Below are 21,693 nucleotides of genomic sequence, written 5' to 3' on the forward strand. Positions count from 1 at the left end.
CTCCAAATGCAAAAAAAAAAAAAAAAAAAAGCGCTAACATGAGTCTTCTTCAGGAAAAGTTATGGTAACTGTTTTCTTTGAGCACCATGATATCTTGCTGTTAGATTTTAATAAACTTAGTGCCAACATTAACTGAGAATGTGAAACTTTTGAGCAATATATGCCTCACCGTCAAATGCAAGTGACCAGTGCAACTTAAGAATAAATCATCCTGCTTCAATATAACAGACTCAATATACACGTCAAACTGATTTACACCTTGTTCCAAAAGAAGCACTGAAAGACACTCAAACACTGCATGCATTCAAGATGTTTTTGCCACATCTTTCATGTTTTTAGTCTGTTGGAAAAGCATCAAAATAAAGTTGTTTCAAATCAGACACCAAAGTCAAAAATATGGTTTGATTCTATCACAAGCAGGAATTAGATAGATTAGTGAAGCAAAACATACACTTCTTTATATGTTCAAGGTGACTTTTTTTAAAGTTTCTCAAACCCATTAAGCATGCTTACTAATTATAACACTGCCTATGCATAAGCACATAAAGATAGTACAATTGTAGCATTGCTAATTAGAAACATTCTCATAGCAGACTTCAAGGATCATACTAGAAATAGAATTGTAGGGGATTTTCAAAGATATGGATTTCTTTGAGGTGGTTCAGGAAGGGTAGATATTAGGGCTTGAAATGCAGTGTTCAGTGGTATACAGTATCTCATTATCCAGATGCCAATGAACGAACTGCCAGGATATTGTGGGCACAATGACAATATGTACAAACACAGAGGATTAAGTTACAATTTATTATCAGGGTAAAGATATGCATCCTCAAGTTCTTCTGGAGTGCCTATTTTGTCTCCACTAACTATATGTGGTACTATAGTAGTAAAACAGTATGAAAGACTATCCAGGCAAAGCAACATGTTCTGCAATACAAATAAGCTGCCCATCATGACATGACAGGGCAGCTCACTGATAATCAAATTCCATGACATGTACATTGGTTTTTCTTATTTACATCTCATAGAAAATGTCTTCAAACTGAGGAACATGGATTGTTAGAAAGACAAGTGTCAATTACTATGGGTTTCTCCTTTGATCTTTTACCTATTTAATAGAATCCAGGCACTTGTTAATTTTTTTCTTAAATCAATTCATCTAGATGAATTATGCAGCTCCTGAAAGTCCCTAGTATGAAAATTTATTGAGAGACAATAGTAGTAGTAGTAGTGGCATGTGATGCAAGAAAGCAAATGTATGAGCTTATGCAGCATCAGCCAAAAAAAAAAAAAAAAAAAAAAAAATCACACCATTCCCTCCAAATGCCTGTCCAGTTCCTCCTTAAATTTATTCAACCTATCAACTTCCACAACGACAGACGGAAGTTTGTTCCAGCAATTAACCAACCGCTGGCTAAAGGCAAATTTCCGCACATCTATTCTACATCTGTCTTTTCTTAATTTGAATTTATGCCCCCTTAGGTTTGAAATCTGAACGAGTGGAAGGATCCCATCAGAATTCAGCGTGCTCAACCCATTCAAGGCCTTATATACGTCAATCAGATCACCGCGCAGGTGCCTAGTCTCCAGCCACTGCAATTTGCAGAACTTAAGGCTCTCCTGATAAGAGGATTCCTTCATTCCCCTCACCAATCTTGTTGCCCTTCTCTGTACACGCTCAAGTAAATCTACATCCTTCCTAAAATGAGGCCTCCAGACCTGTATGCAGTACTCAAGGTGTGGACTGACCATTGCCTTATACAGAGGGATAATCACCTCCTTTTCCCTGCTAGCAAAATTCCTATATATCATTGACAAAACCCCATGACCTGCCCTGGCAGCCTGTCTGCATTGCTCAGAAAACTTCATATCTGACTGCACAATTACTCCCAGGTCTTTTTCATTTTCTACCACCTTAAGTGTAGTACCACACAGTTGGTACGTTTCTCTGGGGTTACTTCTACCCATATGCAGTACTTTGCATTTGTCAAGGTTAAACTTCAGTTGCCACTTCTTAGCCCATCTGCCCAAATTATCTAGATCCTGTCGCAGTAGCACACTGCCATTACTGTCATTAACAACCCTGCCAACTTTTGTATCATCTGCAAACTTCGACACTTCGATATTCCTTCATCAATATCATTGATAAATATACAAAACAACAGTGGACCCAACACCGAACCCTGTGGGACTCCACTAATAACATTAGTCCAAGAAGAGCAGCACCCATTGATTACCACACTCTGTCTTCTCGCACTTAACCATCCTTTTATCCATTGTAGCAACTTACTCTTAATACCATTCTGCTCCAATTTGTACAATAGTCTTCCATGCGCAACAGTGTCAAAAGCTTTCCTGAAATCCAAATATATGATATCAAAATTATTTTTTGCATCCAGTTCCTTTGTAACCACATCATAATATCCAATCAAATTTGTCAGACAAGACTTTCCCTTAACAAACCCATGCTGTGTCTGAATTATTTTACCCGGAACAGAAGTTAAACTAACTGGTCTCTAATTACTCATGTCACACTTCGATCCCCCTTTGTGAATTGGGGATACATTTGCACATCTCCAGTCCGTGGGAACCTCCCCTGAGTCCAAGGATGCTCTCATAATTATGGCTAAGGGTTTGCTTAGTTGCTTTGCCGCCTCCTTTAATATAACTGGATAGATCCCATCCACCCCAGGTGCTTTTCTTACATTTAACTTCAACAGTTTCTCTTCCACTTTGCTCTCAGTTATTACAAAATCATTAAGTATCCTGCTACAATTTGATAACCTTCTGCCATTTTCAAACCTTAATAATTCCTCATGTGTGAATGTAGATGCAAAATACTCATTCAGTTTGTTTGCTATCTGAGCAGGATCATCAACAGTCGCACCATCGATGTCAAATGGACCAATCAGATTCATCCCCTTCCTTTTAGAGTTTATATAAGTAAAGAAATCCTTGCTGTTTTTCTTAGCATCTTTTGCCAAGGATTTCTCGTAATCTGCTTTCGCCTGCCAAACCTCCTTTGTGACCTGATTACAGATTAACTTATAACTTATATTCAATATAACTTATATTGAATGCAAGGAGGAGGTGATCATCCCATTGCATAAGGCAATGCTTAGACCACATCTCGAGTAGCAGTATACATGTCACCTCATTTTTAAAAATGAGGTGGATTTCTTAGGCTAGGTACAGAGAAGAGAAACCAGAGTAGCCAAAAACACAAAAGGATACTCTTACTACAAAAGACTTTGGTCCTACAAATTGCACTGCTTGGAAACTAGGCACTTGCAAGGAGACCCAACTGAAGTGTTTAAGAATTCAAATGGACTGGTAATATTCTAGCTCTTTCTCAGACAATGCACACAAGGTGAGAGAAACTTAAATTGAAAAGGGATGTGTGCAAGACTGATGGTTGAAAATTTGCTTCGAGAAAATAATTAATTTTTGGAACAAACTACTATGTGATGCAGAAGTGGGTAGTCTGAATAAATTCAGAATAATTTATTCATTCAAAATTTAAATGAATGAAGAAAATTTAGAAATATTATTAGAGGAGATTGACAGATGAGGTGGGTAGAGATTTTTTTTTGGCTGATGCATTAGCATTAGCAGAGGCATTTGATGCAAGAAAGCAAGCTTATGCAGCATCAGCCAAAAAAAAAAAAAAAAAAAAACCACTTCCACTTCACCCCTCTGTTCGTTCAAAATACCTGTCCAGCTGAGCCTTAAACTTATTTAGGCTATCAACCTCCACCACAAGGGATGGAAGTCTGTTCCACCAACCAACCACCCGCTGGCTAAAGGCAAATTTCCGCACGTCTATCCTACATCTGTCTTTCCTCAATTTGAATTTATGCCCTCTCAGGTGATTTTTCTGAGCTAGAGGAAGAATCCCATCAGCATTGAGCATGCTTAAACCATTCAAGGCTTTATACACCTCTATCAGATCACCTCGCTGGTGCCTAGTCTCCAGACACTGTAATTTGCAAAACTTAAGCCTTTCTTCATAAGAGCACCCCTTTGTTCCATTCACTAATCTTGTTGCCCTTCTCTGTACTCGTTCCAGCAGCTCTACATCCTTCTTGAAATGAGGCCTCCAGACCTGTATACAGTACTCTAGGTGTGGCCTGACCATCGCCTTATACAATGGAATAATCACCTCCTTATCCCTGCTGGAAAAATTCCTGTATATCATTGACAATACTCCATGAGCTACTCTTGCAGCCCGTCTGCACTGCTCAGAGAACTTCATATCTGCCTGCACAACCACCTCCAAGTCCCTTTCATTCTCTACCACTGTCAGTGTTGTACCACAGAGTTGATACGTTGCTCTGGGGTTGCTGTTTCCCATGTGTAGTACTTTACATTTGTCAATGTTAAACTTCATTTGCCACCTCTCAGCCCATCTGCTCAACCTTTCCAGATCCTGTTGCAGCAGCATAGTGTCAGTAGTGTCCTTGACAACCCTGCCAACCTTTGTATTGTCTGCAAACTTGGACATTAAGCCCGATATACCATCATCAATATCATTTATAAATACAGAAAACAATAATGGACCCAACACTGAGCCCTGAGGGACTCCACTAATAACATCAGTCCACGATGAGCAGTGTCCATTGATTACCACTCTCTGTCTTCTCCCCCTGAACCACCCCTTTATCCATAGCAGCAATTTGCCTCCAATGTCACACTGCTCCAATTTGTGTAGCAGTCTTCCATGTGCAACAGTATCAAAAGCCTTTCTAAGATCCAAGTATATAATATCAAAGTTATTCCCTGCATCCAGTTCTTTTGTGACTGCATCATAGTATCCAATCAAGTTGGTCAGGAAAGACTTCCCCTTAGAGCTTGCTTCCTTGCATCATCTGTCAGTACCAATAAAGATTATAATAGTGTATATAATATTAAAATGAGCACTATAATACTTATAATTCATACTCAAGAACTCTTTTTGTGGCTAATGCTTCAACAAGCATGGAAAGGTTTCCCAAGGTGACAACATGCTATAACTGAAACCTGCAATCAAGAAATACATGCACAATAAAGGTGAAATGATTTCTAGTATGACATTCTATATGGAGTTTGATTGTAAATGAAAGACTTTAATCAAATCAACAGCATAATTATTTTGAATTTCAGGAACCAGCAAAGTTTTTCTGGATGCATATAATTTATACAAATTGAAGCAGCAGCACTTGAGAGAGCAAATTCGATTTTTCTTTTTTTATGTAAAATTTTCAAATAAGTGCAGGTTTTTTGAGAATTCTAGATTTCTGTATGCTTAAGTAGTAAAATTACTAAAATTAATTTTTTTATTAATTTTTTATAAATTTTATTAAGTAATTTAATTTGTTTTTATATTAATTTTTAATTAATTTTTTTATAGTCACACTGGCATTAAAGCATAAATTTCTATGGATTTCTCTTTTTATGTTTGGCCTGTTTAATAATATATGGCATTTCTTGTGTATTTTCTTAAATCAACTCAACATCCAGATGAATGATGCATTTTAAGTCCCTAGCACAACAATTTAACAAAAATTTAAATCTGTCTAAATCACCTTCTTGTAATCATATTTTTCAATAATTTAATATACGTTAAAAATGTTTTAATGCTTACCGAACTATAAAGATACTGGGCCCAGGTGGCAACTGAATCTATTGGAGAAATCCATGAATCACCCATTGCCAAGCCTCGAAAATTACAACTCAACTTCCTGGCCTTTATTGACTAAAATTAATAAACAAAACAAACAAAAAAAATGGTATCAAACTAGGTACATTTATTAAATAATAACAAAGTACTAGAAGTTATAACTCAGGCTAAAGTTTTATTTTTGAGTAACACTGAAATATAAGTACAAGTAAGCAGCACACGACACTATCGTCTCACCTTACTATAACATCATTGTAATTATAATGTATGTTGAAAATGGACACCGCTTCCACAGAGGCATGCACATATTATTTTTTTCCATGTTTTAAGCTACCTTTTGCAGTGTTGAATAAATGTTACTGTTGCAATATTGCTTTTCAGCTCATCCAGTTTGTGTGAGTTATTCCTGATGTGTACCAACAGTACAAGAATAACCCACTCACAATCACCAATGATTAATGCTTCTCAAAATATTCCTAAATGAAAAAAATATGGAGATGAGGAATCTGCTGATAACAGAGGCCATATTATCTGGAAATTAGAAGGTTACTAAAGGAGTAAAATGAATCATATCAATATAGTATATGGTACCATTCACTACAGTCTCAAATAAAATGGGGCACAGCATGCTATACTTAGATTTTTTTAAGGTGAAAGGACTTTTCGTAATGAATATGAAATGATTGCATTTCATTTTGAATATGAAATGCATGAAGGCTTTCAATGAGTTAAATGCTAGTGCTTTGGCTACTCAAATTCCCACTGGGATGGAATCAAGTTTGTCAACAAATGCAGCATTTTTCTCAGCATGGTCTAGGCTTGTTAACAGGACAGACTGCTTCTACAGGGATAGGATACATTTAAATAGAAAGGATGCAAGAATATTTGCTGATGCTATTGAGGCAGTGTTAGGTGGGTCGGAAAACTTAACTTTTGGAGGATACACAGACTAACATATAAAAAGTAGCCGCTGCCAGAGGTGGTAGTAGTAGTAGTGGCATGTAATGCAAGAAAGCATGTATATGAGCTTATGCAGCATCTGCCAAAAAAAAAAAAAAAAAAAAAAAATTATCACACCATTCCCTCCAAATGCCTGTCCAGTTCCTCCTTAAATTTATTCAACCTATCAACTTCCACAACGACAGATGGAAGTCTGTTCCAGCAATTAACCAACCGCTGGCTAAAGGCAAATTTCTGCACATCTGTCTTTTCTTAATTTGAATGTATGCCCCCTTTGGTTTGAAATCTGAACGAGTGGAAGGATCCCATCAGAATTCAGCGTGCTCAACCCATTCAAGGCCTTATATACTTCAATCAGATCACCGCGCAGGTGCCTAGTCTCCAGCCACTGCAATTTTCAGAACTTAAGCCTCTCTTGGTAAGAGGATCCCTTCATTCCCCTCGCCAATCTTGTTGCCCTTCTCTGTACACGCTCAAGTAAATCTACATCCTTCATAAAATGAGGCCTCCAGACCTGTACGCAGTACTCAAGGCGTGGCCTGACCATCTTCTTCTGACTTCTTAGCCCATCTGCCCAAATTATCTAGGTGAAAGTGATTCTTACACTGCTTCTATTGGAATAAGCAGCAGCCTGGAAAACAAGGTGCTGCAGATTTCAAGGACTGCTGGGAGTCATTACAGAACAACTAAATACATGGACTGTGTTAGGATAACTAAGAATAAGAATGGGTGCATGTACACCAACACTAGGAGTATAGTAAATAAATTTGATGAATTTGAGGTGCTGGTCAAAATATTAAAGGCAGATATTGTTTGGATATCAGAGACATGGTGCCACACAGATATAAGGAATGGAATTGGAATTTGGGGAGTACAATGTGAAGAGAAAAAATAGACAGAATAGGAAGGGAAGAGGGGTTATGCTGTTATTTAAGAAACACAAAATCTAAGGAAGTACATCCACAACTGACATGGGTGGACAGTGCAATGTTGAGTCAGTTTGGTGTGACAAAGGCACTGGGGAAAACAAAATTTAGAGTAGAACTGTGTTATAGGCCTACAGACTCTGATGAGAACAATGAACAACTGTACAAAGAAATAGAGTGGGCAAGTAAATCAAATTGTCTTATAAGACAATAAAAATTTACCAATTTTAATGGGAGATTTTAACTTCCCAGATATTGACTGGAACTTGTGGCTTGGTCACTCATACACTAGCAAGGCTTTTGCGGATTTATTGGATGATTGTTTTCTACAGCAGCATGTTCGAGAGGCAATAGGGGAAGTAATACTTTTGATCTGATTATCAGCAGTGATTATTTGTGGATTAAGAATTTGCAGATAAATGAACCACTAGATGGCAGTGATCAATGTACTGATGTGGTATTTACTTAAAGATGTTACTACCATCAGGGATAAAGAGAAGGGTTTTTACTTTCATAAAGATAACTACAGTGGTCTCAGACAGTATTTAATTTCTATACAGTGGGACTAACTGATGATATTCCAAAAACAGCAAATTCTAACTGGGGAGCATTCAAGAAATTAATCTCGGAAGCTACTAGGCTTTTCATACCAACTCAGAAATTCTGTTCAAGGTTTAGGCCTAAATGTCAGATGAACTAATGAGACTCTTAGCAGAGAGAAAAATGCACGGAATGCATATAATTTATCAGGTGACACAAATTACTATGGTCTGTAAGCAAGTCACAAAGGAGGTTAGACAGGAAAAGGCTGATTACGAGAAATCCTTGGCAAAGGTGCAAAGGAAAACAGCAAAGAGTGCTTTTCTTATGTAAACTCTAAAAGGAGGGGGATAAAGCAGGTTGGTCCACTCAATATCGATGGTTCGACTGTTGATGATTCTGCTGAGGTAGCTGAGAAAATGAATAAGTATTTTGCATCTACATTCACACAGTGAAAAAGATGTTCAGGGAGGGGAATGCCAGAAGTTTATCAAACTCCGGCAGGAACTAAATGATTTTGTAATAACTGAGAGCAAAATGGAGGAGAAATTGTTGAATTTAAACATAAGAAAAGCACCTGGGGTGGATGGGATCAATCCAGTTACATTAAAGGAGGTAGCAAAGAAAGTAAGTAAACCGTTATCTAAAATTATGAGAACTTGTTTGGACTCAGGGGAGTCCCCATGGATTGGAGATGCGTAAATGTATTCCTAATTCACAAGGGGATATAAAAGGGTGACACAAGTAATTACAGACCTCTTAGTTTAACCTCTGTTACGGGAAAAATAATGCAGTCATTGGTTAAAGAAGCACTGCAGGATCATCTAGACAAGACTGCAGTTATAGTTCAGACACAGCATATATTAGTGAAGAGGAAGCCTTGTCTGACCAATATGACTGGATACTATGATGTGGTCACAAAGGAACTGAAGGCAAAAAATATTTGATATCATATACTGGATTTTATTGTAACTTTTGATACTGTACTGCATGGATGACTACTGTAGAAATTGGAGAGTATGGCATTAAGGGCAAATTGCTGCTATGGATAAAGGGATGGTTGAGTGGGAGAAGACAGAGTGGTAATCAATGGACACTACTCTTCGTGGAATAATGTTATTAGTGGATTCCCCCAGGGTACAACTTGACTACTGTATACAAGTCTGAAGGCCTATTTTAGGTAGGATGTAGAGCTGCTGGAATGAGTACATTGAAGGGCAATGAGATTGGTGAATGATACAAAGGATTGCTCTTATGAAGAAAGGCTTAAGTTCTGCAAATTGCAGTGTCTGGAGAATGCTGATGGGATTCTTTCTCTTGCCCAAATTAATCATCTGAGGGGACATAAATTCAAATTGAGGAAAATAATTGTAGAATAGATGTGCAGAAATTTGCCTTTAGCCAGCAGGTGGTTGATTGCTGATACAAACTTCCATCTGTCATTGTGGAAGTTGACAGCTTAAATAAATTCAAGGCAAACATTTGGAGTGAATGGATGGGTCAAATGGGGAGGTTTTTTTTTTTTTTTTTTTTTGCTGATGTAAAGATTGCTTTATTGCATCATATACCTCTACTGATGCAAAGTGCCTGAAACTATGTATAGTTGACTAAGGCATTTTACTTCATCCAGCTTCTTCAGCTCTGGACTAAGTGAACATGATGTGGACAGAGGTGCAACTATTTTACAAGTACATATGCTAACCATGATAGGACTGCAAATTTTCAGAGCCCTCTTGTAGAGAACTTTTTTTCATCACTTCATCCAATTGATTGTCAGCCAAAAGTGGCTGATCTTCAAATCTGTTTCTTGTCACAAATATTTCCCACTTTCACAGAAATGACCCACCTGTCTTACTATTGTCCTCCTAAGAGGGCCTACAACATGTGGATGTTTCCTGATAAATTTGATGGCTACCTGTGCATACGAATGAGAAAATACTGTTAGATTGGAACCACATGTGGCATTGTAAGCAAATGGCATCTTGCTCTCATCATAAACAAAGCACTAATGGCAGCAATTCTGGACACATGGCTTGCTGCCAACCCAGATTATTATTCTTAACAGGATAATTCTAATGCATCTACTAGCAAAAAGACTAGTTACAGCATTTTCATGCAAACATGTATGAAAATGCTGTTAGATTAGTGGAGGCTGTATGACTTCGCAATCACCTGTAGCTGTTTCAACTGAACTATGAAGTCGCAAATTTTCATAACCTTCTGAGAGGCCAAAAGTAAGCAGGACATTCATCCAAACAAGGCAAACTTCCCCAAAATGAATTAATAACAATTCTTCTAAGTTAAATATCACAAGACAAAGATATACAGTTAACTCAAAATGTGTTATCCCAAAACATGGTTTTCATTATGTCACATGGTTTGGCAACTTCATTTCTACACACTGATGGCAAAGTCTCACTGCCAACTATAAATAAAATCGTAGTTGTGATAAATGTGATATGTTTATTTAATTAGACATTTTATTTTCAATTTTTGAAAGCTTGAATACATTCTATTAATATGTATATTAATAGAATGTACTGTAATGTATAGAATGAATGAATTACTTGAAGCAAGCTAAATTTGATTGTCAGAGAGCCGATTCTCCTTCCAGATATGTTACAATCAGGTTTCCACAATGAGACCCAGATGGGCACACTGCACAGCAAATTTCTGCAGCCTCCCCCCACACACACACACACACACTATATACTGAACAATATAAATTGAATATCATTTATTGATTTCTAATTATTTATTCGTTCAGGCTGCCTAGAATCAGATGGCATCACTATATGCACCACAGAAAGGTGTTAGCAGTTTTTCCAATTGAGAGTGTTTGTGACATAGTGAAATTAAAATTATTTTCTTGAAAGAGCAATATAACTATTATCAGATTTTTGCATCAGAATTGGGAGAAAGTCCTATACATATTCACCCTATATGTCAATTCGCCCTATATATGTCAATATGATTTACCACCAAAAAATAAAAACAATTTGATTATAATATATTGCTCTTACAAGAAAAATTGTCATTTTCATTATGTCACAAAAATGATAGTAAAAATGTGTTATAAGCCTAAGCACTGTGATGAGTATAACACCTATAGAGAGAAATAGAGTGGGCCAGTAAATGAGAATGTCTTATAATGTGGGATTTTAACTTTCTGGAGAATGACTGGAATTTATGAGTTAGTCACACAGTAGCAAGACTTGTGGATTTACTGGATGGATCTTTTCTACAGCAGCATGTCAAAGAAACAACAAGAGGAATCAATATTCTTGGCCTGATTATAAGCAGCGATTCTTCATGCATTAAGAATGTGCAGGTGAAAGATCCACTGTGTGGCACTGATCGCAGTGTACTAATGTATGATTAACTTAAAGACATAACTGTCAAGGGCAAAGAGTAGGGCTTTTGCTTTTTAAAAGGCAACTACAATAGTCTCACAGTTTTTAAATTCCACACGGTGGGACGAACTGATGATGTCAACAGGCAGAATGTAAATGGAAAGCATTCAAGGAAGTAATCATAGAGGCTACCTGGTTTTTTATACCAATTAAGCGATACTGTTCAAAGCTTAGACCTCAAATTGAAGTCAACTGAATTGATGAGACTTGCAGCAGAGAAGAAAAGTGCATTGGATGAGTACAAAGTATCAGGTTGATAACAGAAGCCTATGGTAGATATAATCAGTCTACAATCAAGTCACAAAGAAGGTTCAGCAAGCTAAAGCAAATTATAAGAAGAATCCAGCAAAGATCTCTTTACTTATATTAACTGAAGAAGGAGGGAAGGGAGTTCAATTCTATTGGTCTAACTGTTGATGATCCTGCTGACAAACTAAATATGTATTTTGCATCTACATTCAAAAATCAGAAATTTTTAGGGAAAGGGATGCCAGAAGTGTAATATTATTATAATCAAATTATAACAGCGACCTGAATGATTTTTGTGATAACTCAGAAGATATGAAACAGAAATTGTTGAAGCTAAATGTACAAAAGGTATATGGTGGAATCTATCCAATTACATTAAAGGAGGCAAGCAAAAGAGGTCTTTATCTATAATTATGAATCCTTGGATTCAGGGGAGGTACCTATGACTGGAGATGTGCAAATGTTTCCCAAATTCACAAAGGGGGATCAAAAGGTGAAATGAGAGTTGGTTTGTTTGCTTGTTTAAAGGTTTTATGGCACATCAACGTCTGAGGCTATAATGCACCAAATCAAAAGTGATAAGAGTGAAATTACCAATATGTCTGGGTGACTTCTGTTCCAGGAAAAATAATAGAGTAACCCGGTTAGAGAAGTAGTACAGCAACATCTAGATAGAATGCATTTCTACTGAAGTCACAGCATGGATTTGTTAGAGGCATTCAACTGACCAATCTGACTGAATGCTATAACACAATAACAAAAAAACTGGAATCAGAAATTCTTTTGATACTGTTGCACACAAAAGACTCCTGTACAAATTAGCCCAGCGTGGCATTAATGGCAAGTTACTGCTATGGATAAAAGTATGGTTAAGTGGGAGAAGACAGAATTGTTATCAATGAGCACAAATCTTCATGAACTAAAGTTATCTGTGGAATCCACCAGAGTTCAGTGCTGGTCCCATTATTATTTTCAATACTTATTAATGATACTGATGAAGGCATATCTGTCCTGATGTCTCCAAGTTTACAGACAATACAAAGGTTGGCATGGTAGTTAGTGACAGTAATTAGGATATGATATGATATGATATGATATGATATACAACAATTCTAGAAAAATTAGGCAGATGGGCTAATAAATGGCAGTTGAATTTTAACATTGGAAAATGCTAGGTATCATATGGGCAACAGTAATCCCAAATTAACGTACCAACTGTGTGGTACTATACTCGGATAGTGGAGAATGAAAAGATCTGGTGGCAATTTCCAGATATGATGTACAGTTTATTTTGTGACAATTCACAATAACAATAGTTTTGAAAGCAGGAGGCCAAAAATATCAAAAAACTATAAAAAAAAAAATTCAAAAATGCACAACTATAAATACCAGATATGATGTAAAGAAACCACACAGTCAATCAGAGATGAGAGCTATCCCTATTTAACATCTAAGTCTATCAAGGATGAGGTGGCCAGAGATAAGAGTAGAGGAATACTCAGTTTGCTTGTTGGTGTACTATTGGTGGGCCACTATTTGTGAGTTTTAATTAAAAATTGTTGATCAAATTTTTAAAAAATAAGCGCTGCGATGTCTAGTAAGAGAAGTGCAGTAAAGCCATGTGAATGTGAAAATGTCGCTAAGTCAAGTAGATCCATCATGTTGGAAAAAAAAAAAAAAAGAGAGATGGAGCTAATTCGTAGAATGGAAGATGGTCAGACACGTCCTGATGTGCGTAGAAGTAAGAAATTGCCTCCATCGACAGTGAGTACCATAATGAAAAATACAGATAAAATAAAACAGTCAATGCAACATGCTATGACAGTAAGGGTGACAAAAAGTTAAAGTAGAAGTAAACTTTTAGAAAAAAATGGAGAAATTGCAATTGTGGGTGGATGGCTTAAATCAAAAAGCATTCCATTGACTCAAGCTGTTATTACTGATCAGGCAAAGTCAATTTTTGAAGATCATAAAAAACAAGAGGATGGTGATGAGACATTTCTGGGTAGTAAGGGACATGTGATTTAAATCTCGAAGTTCCGCTGTGTGAAATTAAGTGGTGAGGCGGCAAGTGCAGATTGTGAGGCAGCTGCAGCATTTCCTGAAGAGTTTCAAGCCATTGTAGAGGAGGTTAATTATCCTCCCAATCTCATTTTTAATGTTGATGACTGGGCTTTATTGGAAGAAATTGCCATCATGAACCTTCAATGCCCATGAAGAACAGTCTGCACCAAATTTCAAGGCTGCAAAAGACAGGCTAACACTTCTGCTGGGCACAAGTGTCCCTGGCACTTTAAAATTAAAACCAATGCTGGCGTACCATGTGCTCTCAAGGGCCTAAACAAAGCCATGTTGCCAGTATACTGGAAATGCAACAGAAGGACTTGGGTGATACAAGAAATCTTCTTGGATTGGTTCACAAACTATTTTTGCCCTGCTGTGCTTTGTTTTGTTTTCACCCCTGGCCATCCTACAAACCTTGCTGAAGCAGGAACATCTCTGGACATCAATGTTGTTTACAGGCCACCAAACGCCACTTCAGTTTTGCAACCAATTGACCAGAGGATAATAGCAACCTTTAAAGCCTATTACCTCTGCCAAAACTATCAAGGATTATTGGCATTCATAACATCAATGCAGCTTGGGAGGAAGTGTCAGTGAACTGTTTGAATGGAGTGTGGTGTAAACTTCTTGCACAATTTATGCACCACTTCACAAGATTAGAGAAGGTGCCTCCGTAGCCAGGTGGGAAGGAGCAGCAGTGCGTATCACACGCTTCTTGATTAGACCGGGGTTCGAGCCCGTCACCACCAAATACGGAGGATGCGGAAAGGTCAGGGAATGACCACCGCATATCCCGGAGCAATATGGCCTTAGTTGCTAATGCTCCTAAAAATCAAATAACCAACCAACCAACCGGGGTTCAAGCCCGTCACCACCAAATACGGAGGATGCGGAAAGGTCAGGGAATGACCACCACATATCCCGGAGCAATATGGCCTTAGTTGCTAATGCTCCTAAAAACCAAATAACAAACAAACAGGATTAGAGCCAGCGGCGAACATTGTTGAAGACGTTGTCTGTGGCTACCCAACAGAGCTGTTCGGATAGCCACAGACAGCATCTTTCCAATGAAGATGTGGAAGAATTGGCTAAAGAACTAAGCCAACAGAAGGAGGAGGAGAAAGAAAAAGATGAAGTGCCTCCTCTAAAATCTATGAAAACAAGCAATCTACAGTGCATTCTTTCAGTCATGGAAACCTTCACTGATGGGCTCTGTGAGATTGACACCTGGGAACGAAGTGCAAAAGTGAAAAGGAGCATAATTGTATCTGCTAGCCCTAATTCTGAGATTCTCAATGAAAGAGGAAATCTTAACAGTCGACACTGCATGCTTTCTCCAAAAAAAAGGGAAGATCCTCAACCAGGTACTTCCCTTTTTTTGACAGTGGCATCTGCATTATGCCACTGTCAAAAAAAAGATCAATGCCAAAGGGGCCTTACTGTGGCGATTACAAAAATTTCGGTCTCGGCTTCGAATGTATCAAAGTAAATGTACAAAATTTTATATTTTTATTTAATTAAATTTAGTTTGGTTATTTTATACTGTATTACATTTAATTGATTTATATTCATAAAAATACTATTTTTACATCCATAACATTCAGTTCAGAGCTTTAAATATAATAATATTATACTACTTATGTCAATTTTGAGAGGGCCTGGAATGTAATATTATCGGATATTATCTCACTGACTTCTCATTGATTTACATTATATATTATATAATTAGGTTCATTTTACACTGATTTTTTTTGCGATAGTTCCTTTACGAATGGAACCCCGTTGTAAACAGAGAGCTACCTGTATTCTGGGCAGATAGGGAGAAGGTTATCCCATTGTATAATGGCGATGATTAGGACACATACAGGCATCTGGAAGCCTCACGTGGAAGGATGTGGATCTGTTCGAAGAGGTGCTGAGAAGAGAAACAAAAAGGGTGCTCTTACCAGGAAAGGCTTCAGTTTTGTAAATTGCAACATCAGAAAAGTAGGAACCTGTAAGATCTGATTAAGGTGTGTTTAAGGTTCTGAATGGATTGATTTAGCTGAATGCCATAGAATTCTTCCTATTGTTCAGACTACACAATGGGATTATAAATTCAAAATGAGTAAGGATAGTTGCAGGATAGATGTGCAGAAATTTTGTACAACCATCAATCTTCCATTAACTTTAACCCAAATATCTTGGAACTGCTACTGTATTCTTAACTTGGCAGAAATACGGTAGCAGTTTATTGGTCAATTTTACTACTTTTGAAGCCTGCTTAATGCTGATAATTTGTTCCTGAAAAACAGAGCGGTAAGTGAATCCGCACTAAGCGAGCGCCACATTCCCAAAAGGTAACATATGTATTTGTGAGTTGTGGTCAGTGCCACAGGATGTTTCCTGATCAATAATAAACGGTAGTAAATATTTAATTACCTTAGGCCTCCATAGCCAAGTGGTCAGGTGCAGGAGTGCAGTAGCACGTGCTCTTTGAGTAGACCAGGGTTCAAGCCCCTGACTGCTGAATACGGTCGATCTGCCAACTCGCACTGGACCAGCGTGGCAGATTATGGTCCATTTCCCTCAGCATGAATTGTTGGAGGCTTCCATCCTGCAGTGGGTTGATAATGGCTGCACTTTACCTTTTTTTTTTTTTTTTTTTTATTGATTAGGATGTTTCCATTATGAATTTAATCATGAAAAATTTGTCAATTTTGGTTGGGTTGTACTTGGGCCCTCTTCCTGGTAAACTAAAAGAGGTTTCAATTTTAAATCCCCCGAAGTGTTACCACCCAACAATAAAGTCAACCGATCCTTCACTGCTTTGAAATCTGGTATGTTTTTTTCTTCTTTTAATATGAAACTTATTTTAGGCATTCATTTCCAAAAATGTCCTGCTTCATTTATGTTAAAAACTTGTTCAGAAGTATAACACATAATACCCCACTTCAATAATTTTTAACAAGTTCTTTTTTGAAAGTTTCAACTCCTTGATCTGCACTTGCAGCTTCTCCCTGGATTTTAAATCTATTTAACCAGCCCTTACTAGTTTTAAATGGTTCCACATTTTTTTTTTAGGTGAGTTTTCTTCAGATCATCATATAGGCTGATCTCTCTCTCTCTCTCTCTCTCTCTCTCTCTCTCTCTCTCTCTCTCTCTCTCTCTCTCTTATAACATTTAACTTAACTGAATTCTGCATTGGATATTATCTTCAATAAAATTAGTTAGTCTCTCCATTTCAATCCTAAAAGCTGACCTAGCACTAGCTGCTTGCAATGGAACAGCTGTCTTTCCTGCTGCTAAAATTAATTCTTTATCTTTTATAATTGTTCCTACAGTTAAACTTGCCAGTCCTAAATTATGGTACACATCCGCTTGTCTTTGACCAGAATCAATTCGCTTCAAAACGTGTAATTTAATTTTCAAATTGAGTCTTTATCTTACATTTGTAGTCTTCGTACTGCATCCAGACATTGCTTTTTCATTCTTATCCGGCATTATTAACTAGAAGTATAGTAAATAAATTTGATGAATTTTAAGTGTTGGTCAAGACATCACCAAAGGCGGATATTGTTGGGATATCAGAGACGTGGTGTAACACAGATATTAGGAATGCAGGATTGGAATTTGGGGTGTACAATGTGTACAGAAAGGATAGACAGGGAGGAGGGGTTATGCTGTTAATTAAGAAAAACAAAATCAAAAAAAATTCAATCCAGTTGATAAAGATGGACAGTGCACCGTTGAGTCAGTTTGGTGTGACATAAGTACTGAGAAAGCAAAAATAACAGTAGGAGTGTGTTATAGGCCTAATGACTCAAATGAGTACAACGAACAATTGTACAGAGAAATAAGAGTGGGCTAGTAAATCAGAATGTCTTAATAATGGGGGATTTTAATTTCCCAGATATTGACTCGAACTTGTGGATTGGTCACTCGCACACTAGTTAGACTTTCGTGAATTTATTGGATGACTGTTTTCTTCAGCAGCATGTTCGAGAGGCAACCAGAAGGAGTAATATCTTGATCGGGTTATCAGTAGTGATCATTCATGTATTAAGAATTTGCAGATAAAGGACCCACTAGATGGCAGTGATCACAGTGTACTGATGTGGGATTTACTGAAAGATATAATTACCATCAGAGGTAAAGGAAAGGGTTTTTGCTTCCGTAAAGGTGAGTACAGTGGTCTCAGACAGTTTTTAAATTCTGTACAGTGTGACCAACTGATGATGTTATAAACAGCAAATTCTAAGTGGGAAGCAGTTGTTGGTTGTTGTTGTTATTTAGGAACATTAGCAACTAAGGCCATATTGCTCCGGGAATATGCGGTGGTCATTCCCTGACCTTTCCGCATCCTCCGTATTTGGTGGTGATGGGCTCGAACCCCGGTCTAATCAAGACGCGTGTGCTACACACTGCTGCTCCTTCCCACCTGGCTATGGAGGCGCCAAGTGGGAAGCATTCAAGGAATTAATCGTGGAAGCTACTAAACGTTTCATACCTATTAAGAAATATTGTTCAAGGTTTAGGCCTAAATGGTTGTCAAATGAAATAATGAGACTCATGCCAGAGAAGAAAAATGCATGGGATGCATATAAATTATCAGGCGACACAGAAGCCTATGGCAGATATAAGCTAATCTTTAATCAAGTCACAAAGCAGGTTAGGAAGGCAAAGGCAGATTATGAGAAATCTTTGGCAAAAGATGCTAAGAAAAACAGAAAGGATTTCTTAACTTATATAAACTCTAAAAGGAAGGGGATGAATCTGATTGGTCCACTTGATATCGACGGTTCGACTGTTGATGATCCTGCTTAGAGAGCAAACAAACTGAATGAGTATTTTGCATCTACATTCACATATGAGATGTTATTAAGGATTGAAAATGACAGAAAGTTATCAAATTGTTGCAGGGTGCTTAATGATTTTGTAATAACTGAGAGCAAAGTGGAGGAGAAATTGAAGTTAAACATAAGAAAGGCACCTGGGGTGGATGGGATCTATCCAGTTATATCAAAGGAGGCGGCAAAGGAACTAAGCAAACCCTTAGCCATAATTATGAGAGCATCCTTGGACTCGTGAGGTCCCCGCAAACTGGAGATGTGCAAATGTATCCCCAATTCACAAAGGGGGAAAAGAGTAATTACAGACCAGTTAGTTTAACTTCTGTTCCGGGTAAAATAATGGAGTCACTGGTTAAAGATGCATTGCAGGATCATCTAGCCAAGACTGCAGCAATAATTCAGACACAGCATGGGTTTGTTACGGGAAAGTCTTGTCTGACAAATTTGATTGGATATTATGATGTGGTTACAAAGGAACTAAATGCAAAAAATAATTTTGATATCATATACTTTGATTTCAGGAAAGCTTTTGACACTGTAGCGAATGGAAGACTACTGTAAAAATTAGAGCAGAATGGTATTAAGCGTAAGTTGCTACAATGGATAAAAGGATGGTTGAGTGGAAGAAGACAGAGGGTGGTAATCAGTGGGCACTGCTCTTCTTGGACTAATGTTATTAGTAGAGTCACACAGTTTTCGGTGTTGGATCCACTGTTGTTTTGTATATTTATCAATGATATTGATGAAGGTATATCAGGCTTAGTGTCGAAGTTTGCAAATGATACACAGTTTGGCAGGGTTGTTAATGACAGTAATGGCAGTGTGCTACTGCAACAGGATCTAGAAAATTTGGGAAGATGGGCTGAGAAGTGGCAACTGAAGTTTAACATTAACAAATGCAAAGTACTGCATATGGGTAGAAGTAACCCCCGGAGGAATGTACCAACTGTGTGGTACTACACTTAAGGTGGTAGAAAATGGAAAAGACCTGGAAGTAATTGTGCAGTGAGATATGAAGTTTTCTGAACAATGCAGACAGGCTGCAAGAGCATATCATGGGATTTTTTCAATGATATACAGGAATTTTGCTAACAGGGAAAAGGAGGCGATTGTCCCTCTGTATAAGTTAATATTCAGGCCACGCCTTGAGTAGAGTACAGGTCTGGAGGCCTTATTTTAGGAAGGATGTAGATTTGCTTGAGCGTGTACAGAGAAGGGCAACAAGATTGGTGAGAGGAATGAAGGAATCCTCTTACCAAGAGAGGCTTAAGTTCTGCAAATTGCAGTTGGCTGGAGACCGCACCTGCGAGGTGATCTGATTGAGGTGTATAAGGCCTGAATGGGTTGAGCACGCTGAATTCTGATGGGATTCTTCCACTTGTTCAGATTACGTACCTAAGGGGGCATAAATTCAAATTGAGGAAAGACAGTTTAGAATAGATGTGTGGAAATTTGCCTTTAGCCAGCGGGTGGTTATTTGCTGGAGCAAACTTCCATCTGTCATTGTGGAAGTTGATAGGTTAAATAAATTTAAGGAGGAACTGGATAAACATTTAGAAGGAATGGGTGTGTGATTTTTTTTTTTTTGGCTGATGCTACAGAAGCTCATACACTTGTTTTCTTGCATCACATGCCAAGATTACTATTAATCTTCAAAAATGTAACTGTGTTGGTTGCATTAATTATGATTCAATGTTCGAGTAAACTGTCCTTTACGCACGAGTAAGTTCGAGTAAACTGTCTAATACTGTACTGAGTGATGACTAGACTTCAGATAAATGCGTATAACGCAAATATTACAAGTAATATACTTGATAATTTTTTTTCAACGTTGATCTTCGAACTACGTAAGAAGTCACTATACTGCAAATAGATTAGCGTTCAAAAAAATTTTTATTGAGTGTGGGAAAATTTCTCAAGTCGGCATGGGAAACGTTTTAATGCTGTTTTGCTATTGATTTTTAAGCTATCGACTCCATCAAATGAAACAATTTCGTTAAATGTGCCAAAAATACAATCTGTAAAAGAGAGTTATAGTGATTTGTGATAGTCTTATACTCAGATACAGGTTATAATATAAAAACAGCATTATAGCGAATCAGCATAAAGTGAACCGCATTATAATAGGGCCTGCTGTATTCTAAAACAGGACACAGTTTCACATGGACACAAGATCAGTTATTCAGAATTGAATGGCTTGGAACCTAAACTGAATATTTAAGGGAATATTCAGTTTAGCTACTGAATATTTTATGAAAAAGATACCATTATAATCTTGAAATGCTATTTCTGACTTTTGGGCTTTTTAGGATATGGAGTCAGGTGGCTGTATTTATTTCACCATATCTTTTTAATTTTATTTTTACTGGCCAAATTGTTGTAAAAGTTGTATGGTGTATTTATTTGGTGAGATGGTTCACAAAATTTTTGTATGTGACAATTATTACTGCAACTTTATAAATGAATGATATATAAATGATTCTAAAAATAGGGATCGTAAATTCAAGTTACAAGGAGAGATGTTTAGACTGGATTACAGGAAGTTAGTTTAGCCAGCCAGTTATAAATTACTGCAATAAGTTACCTATATAGGTGGTAGAGGCTGACAGTTTGGGGAAATTCAAAGGTCAGCTGGACAGTTATCTAAGGGAGGAGGGAAATATATAGGTTGTCTATTTCCTTTTCTCTTATTATTATTTATTAATTACAGTAGCGCATCAGTTATCCAGAATAATTGATGTAAGACCTCTTCTGGATAATTTTTCTGATAAGATTAAATAAATTTAATTTTACCTTACGATTAAATTAAATAAGATTAATTAAATAATAAATCTCAGTTTTGGGCTGATATCATTCTTACCGAATCTGGAGCTAACCTAATCTGAAATTCACTCATGGTTTATGAGAAAACCCAGTAGTCACTGTGATATTTTTCTAAAGCATTTCTGAAGGTCACATAGAATTCTAGAGGTCACAACCATAAAACAATTTGCAGTTTTCAGTTTATTGGGCTTTTTGTTTATACAATCTGTTACAAACAGGCAGTAAAC

At 37.3% G+C, this 21,693-nt stretch overlaps 1 protein-coding gene across 2 annotated transcripts in view; it reads right to left on the reverse strand.

Annotated features, from left to right (window-relative positions):
• LOC150083123 (retinoid-inducible serine carboxypeptidase-like) overlaps positions 1-21,693 on the reverse strand; it is a 316,995-nt gene that overhangs the window by 193,431 nt on the left and 101,871 nt on the right. For both annotated transcript variants that reach the window (XM_090377053.1, XM_090377052.1), the window contains exon 6: positions 5,624-5,734. In XM_090377053.1, coding sequence (XP_090233179.1) covers positions 5,624-5,734 — 111 coding nt within the window. The remainder of the gene's footprint in view (positions 1-5,623; positions 5,735-21,693) is intronic.

The sequence above is a fragment of the Mastigoproctus giganteus genome, chromosome 7, assembly GCF_048544385.1.
Source record: "Mastigoproctus giganteus isolate SK-2022 chromosome 7, ASM4854438v1, whole genome shotgun sequence".
Taxonomy (NCBI): domain Eukaryota; kingdom Metazoa; phylum Arthropoda; class Arachnida; order Uropygi; family Thelyphonidae; genus Mastigoproctus; species Mastigoproctus giganteus.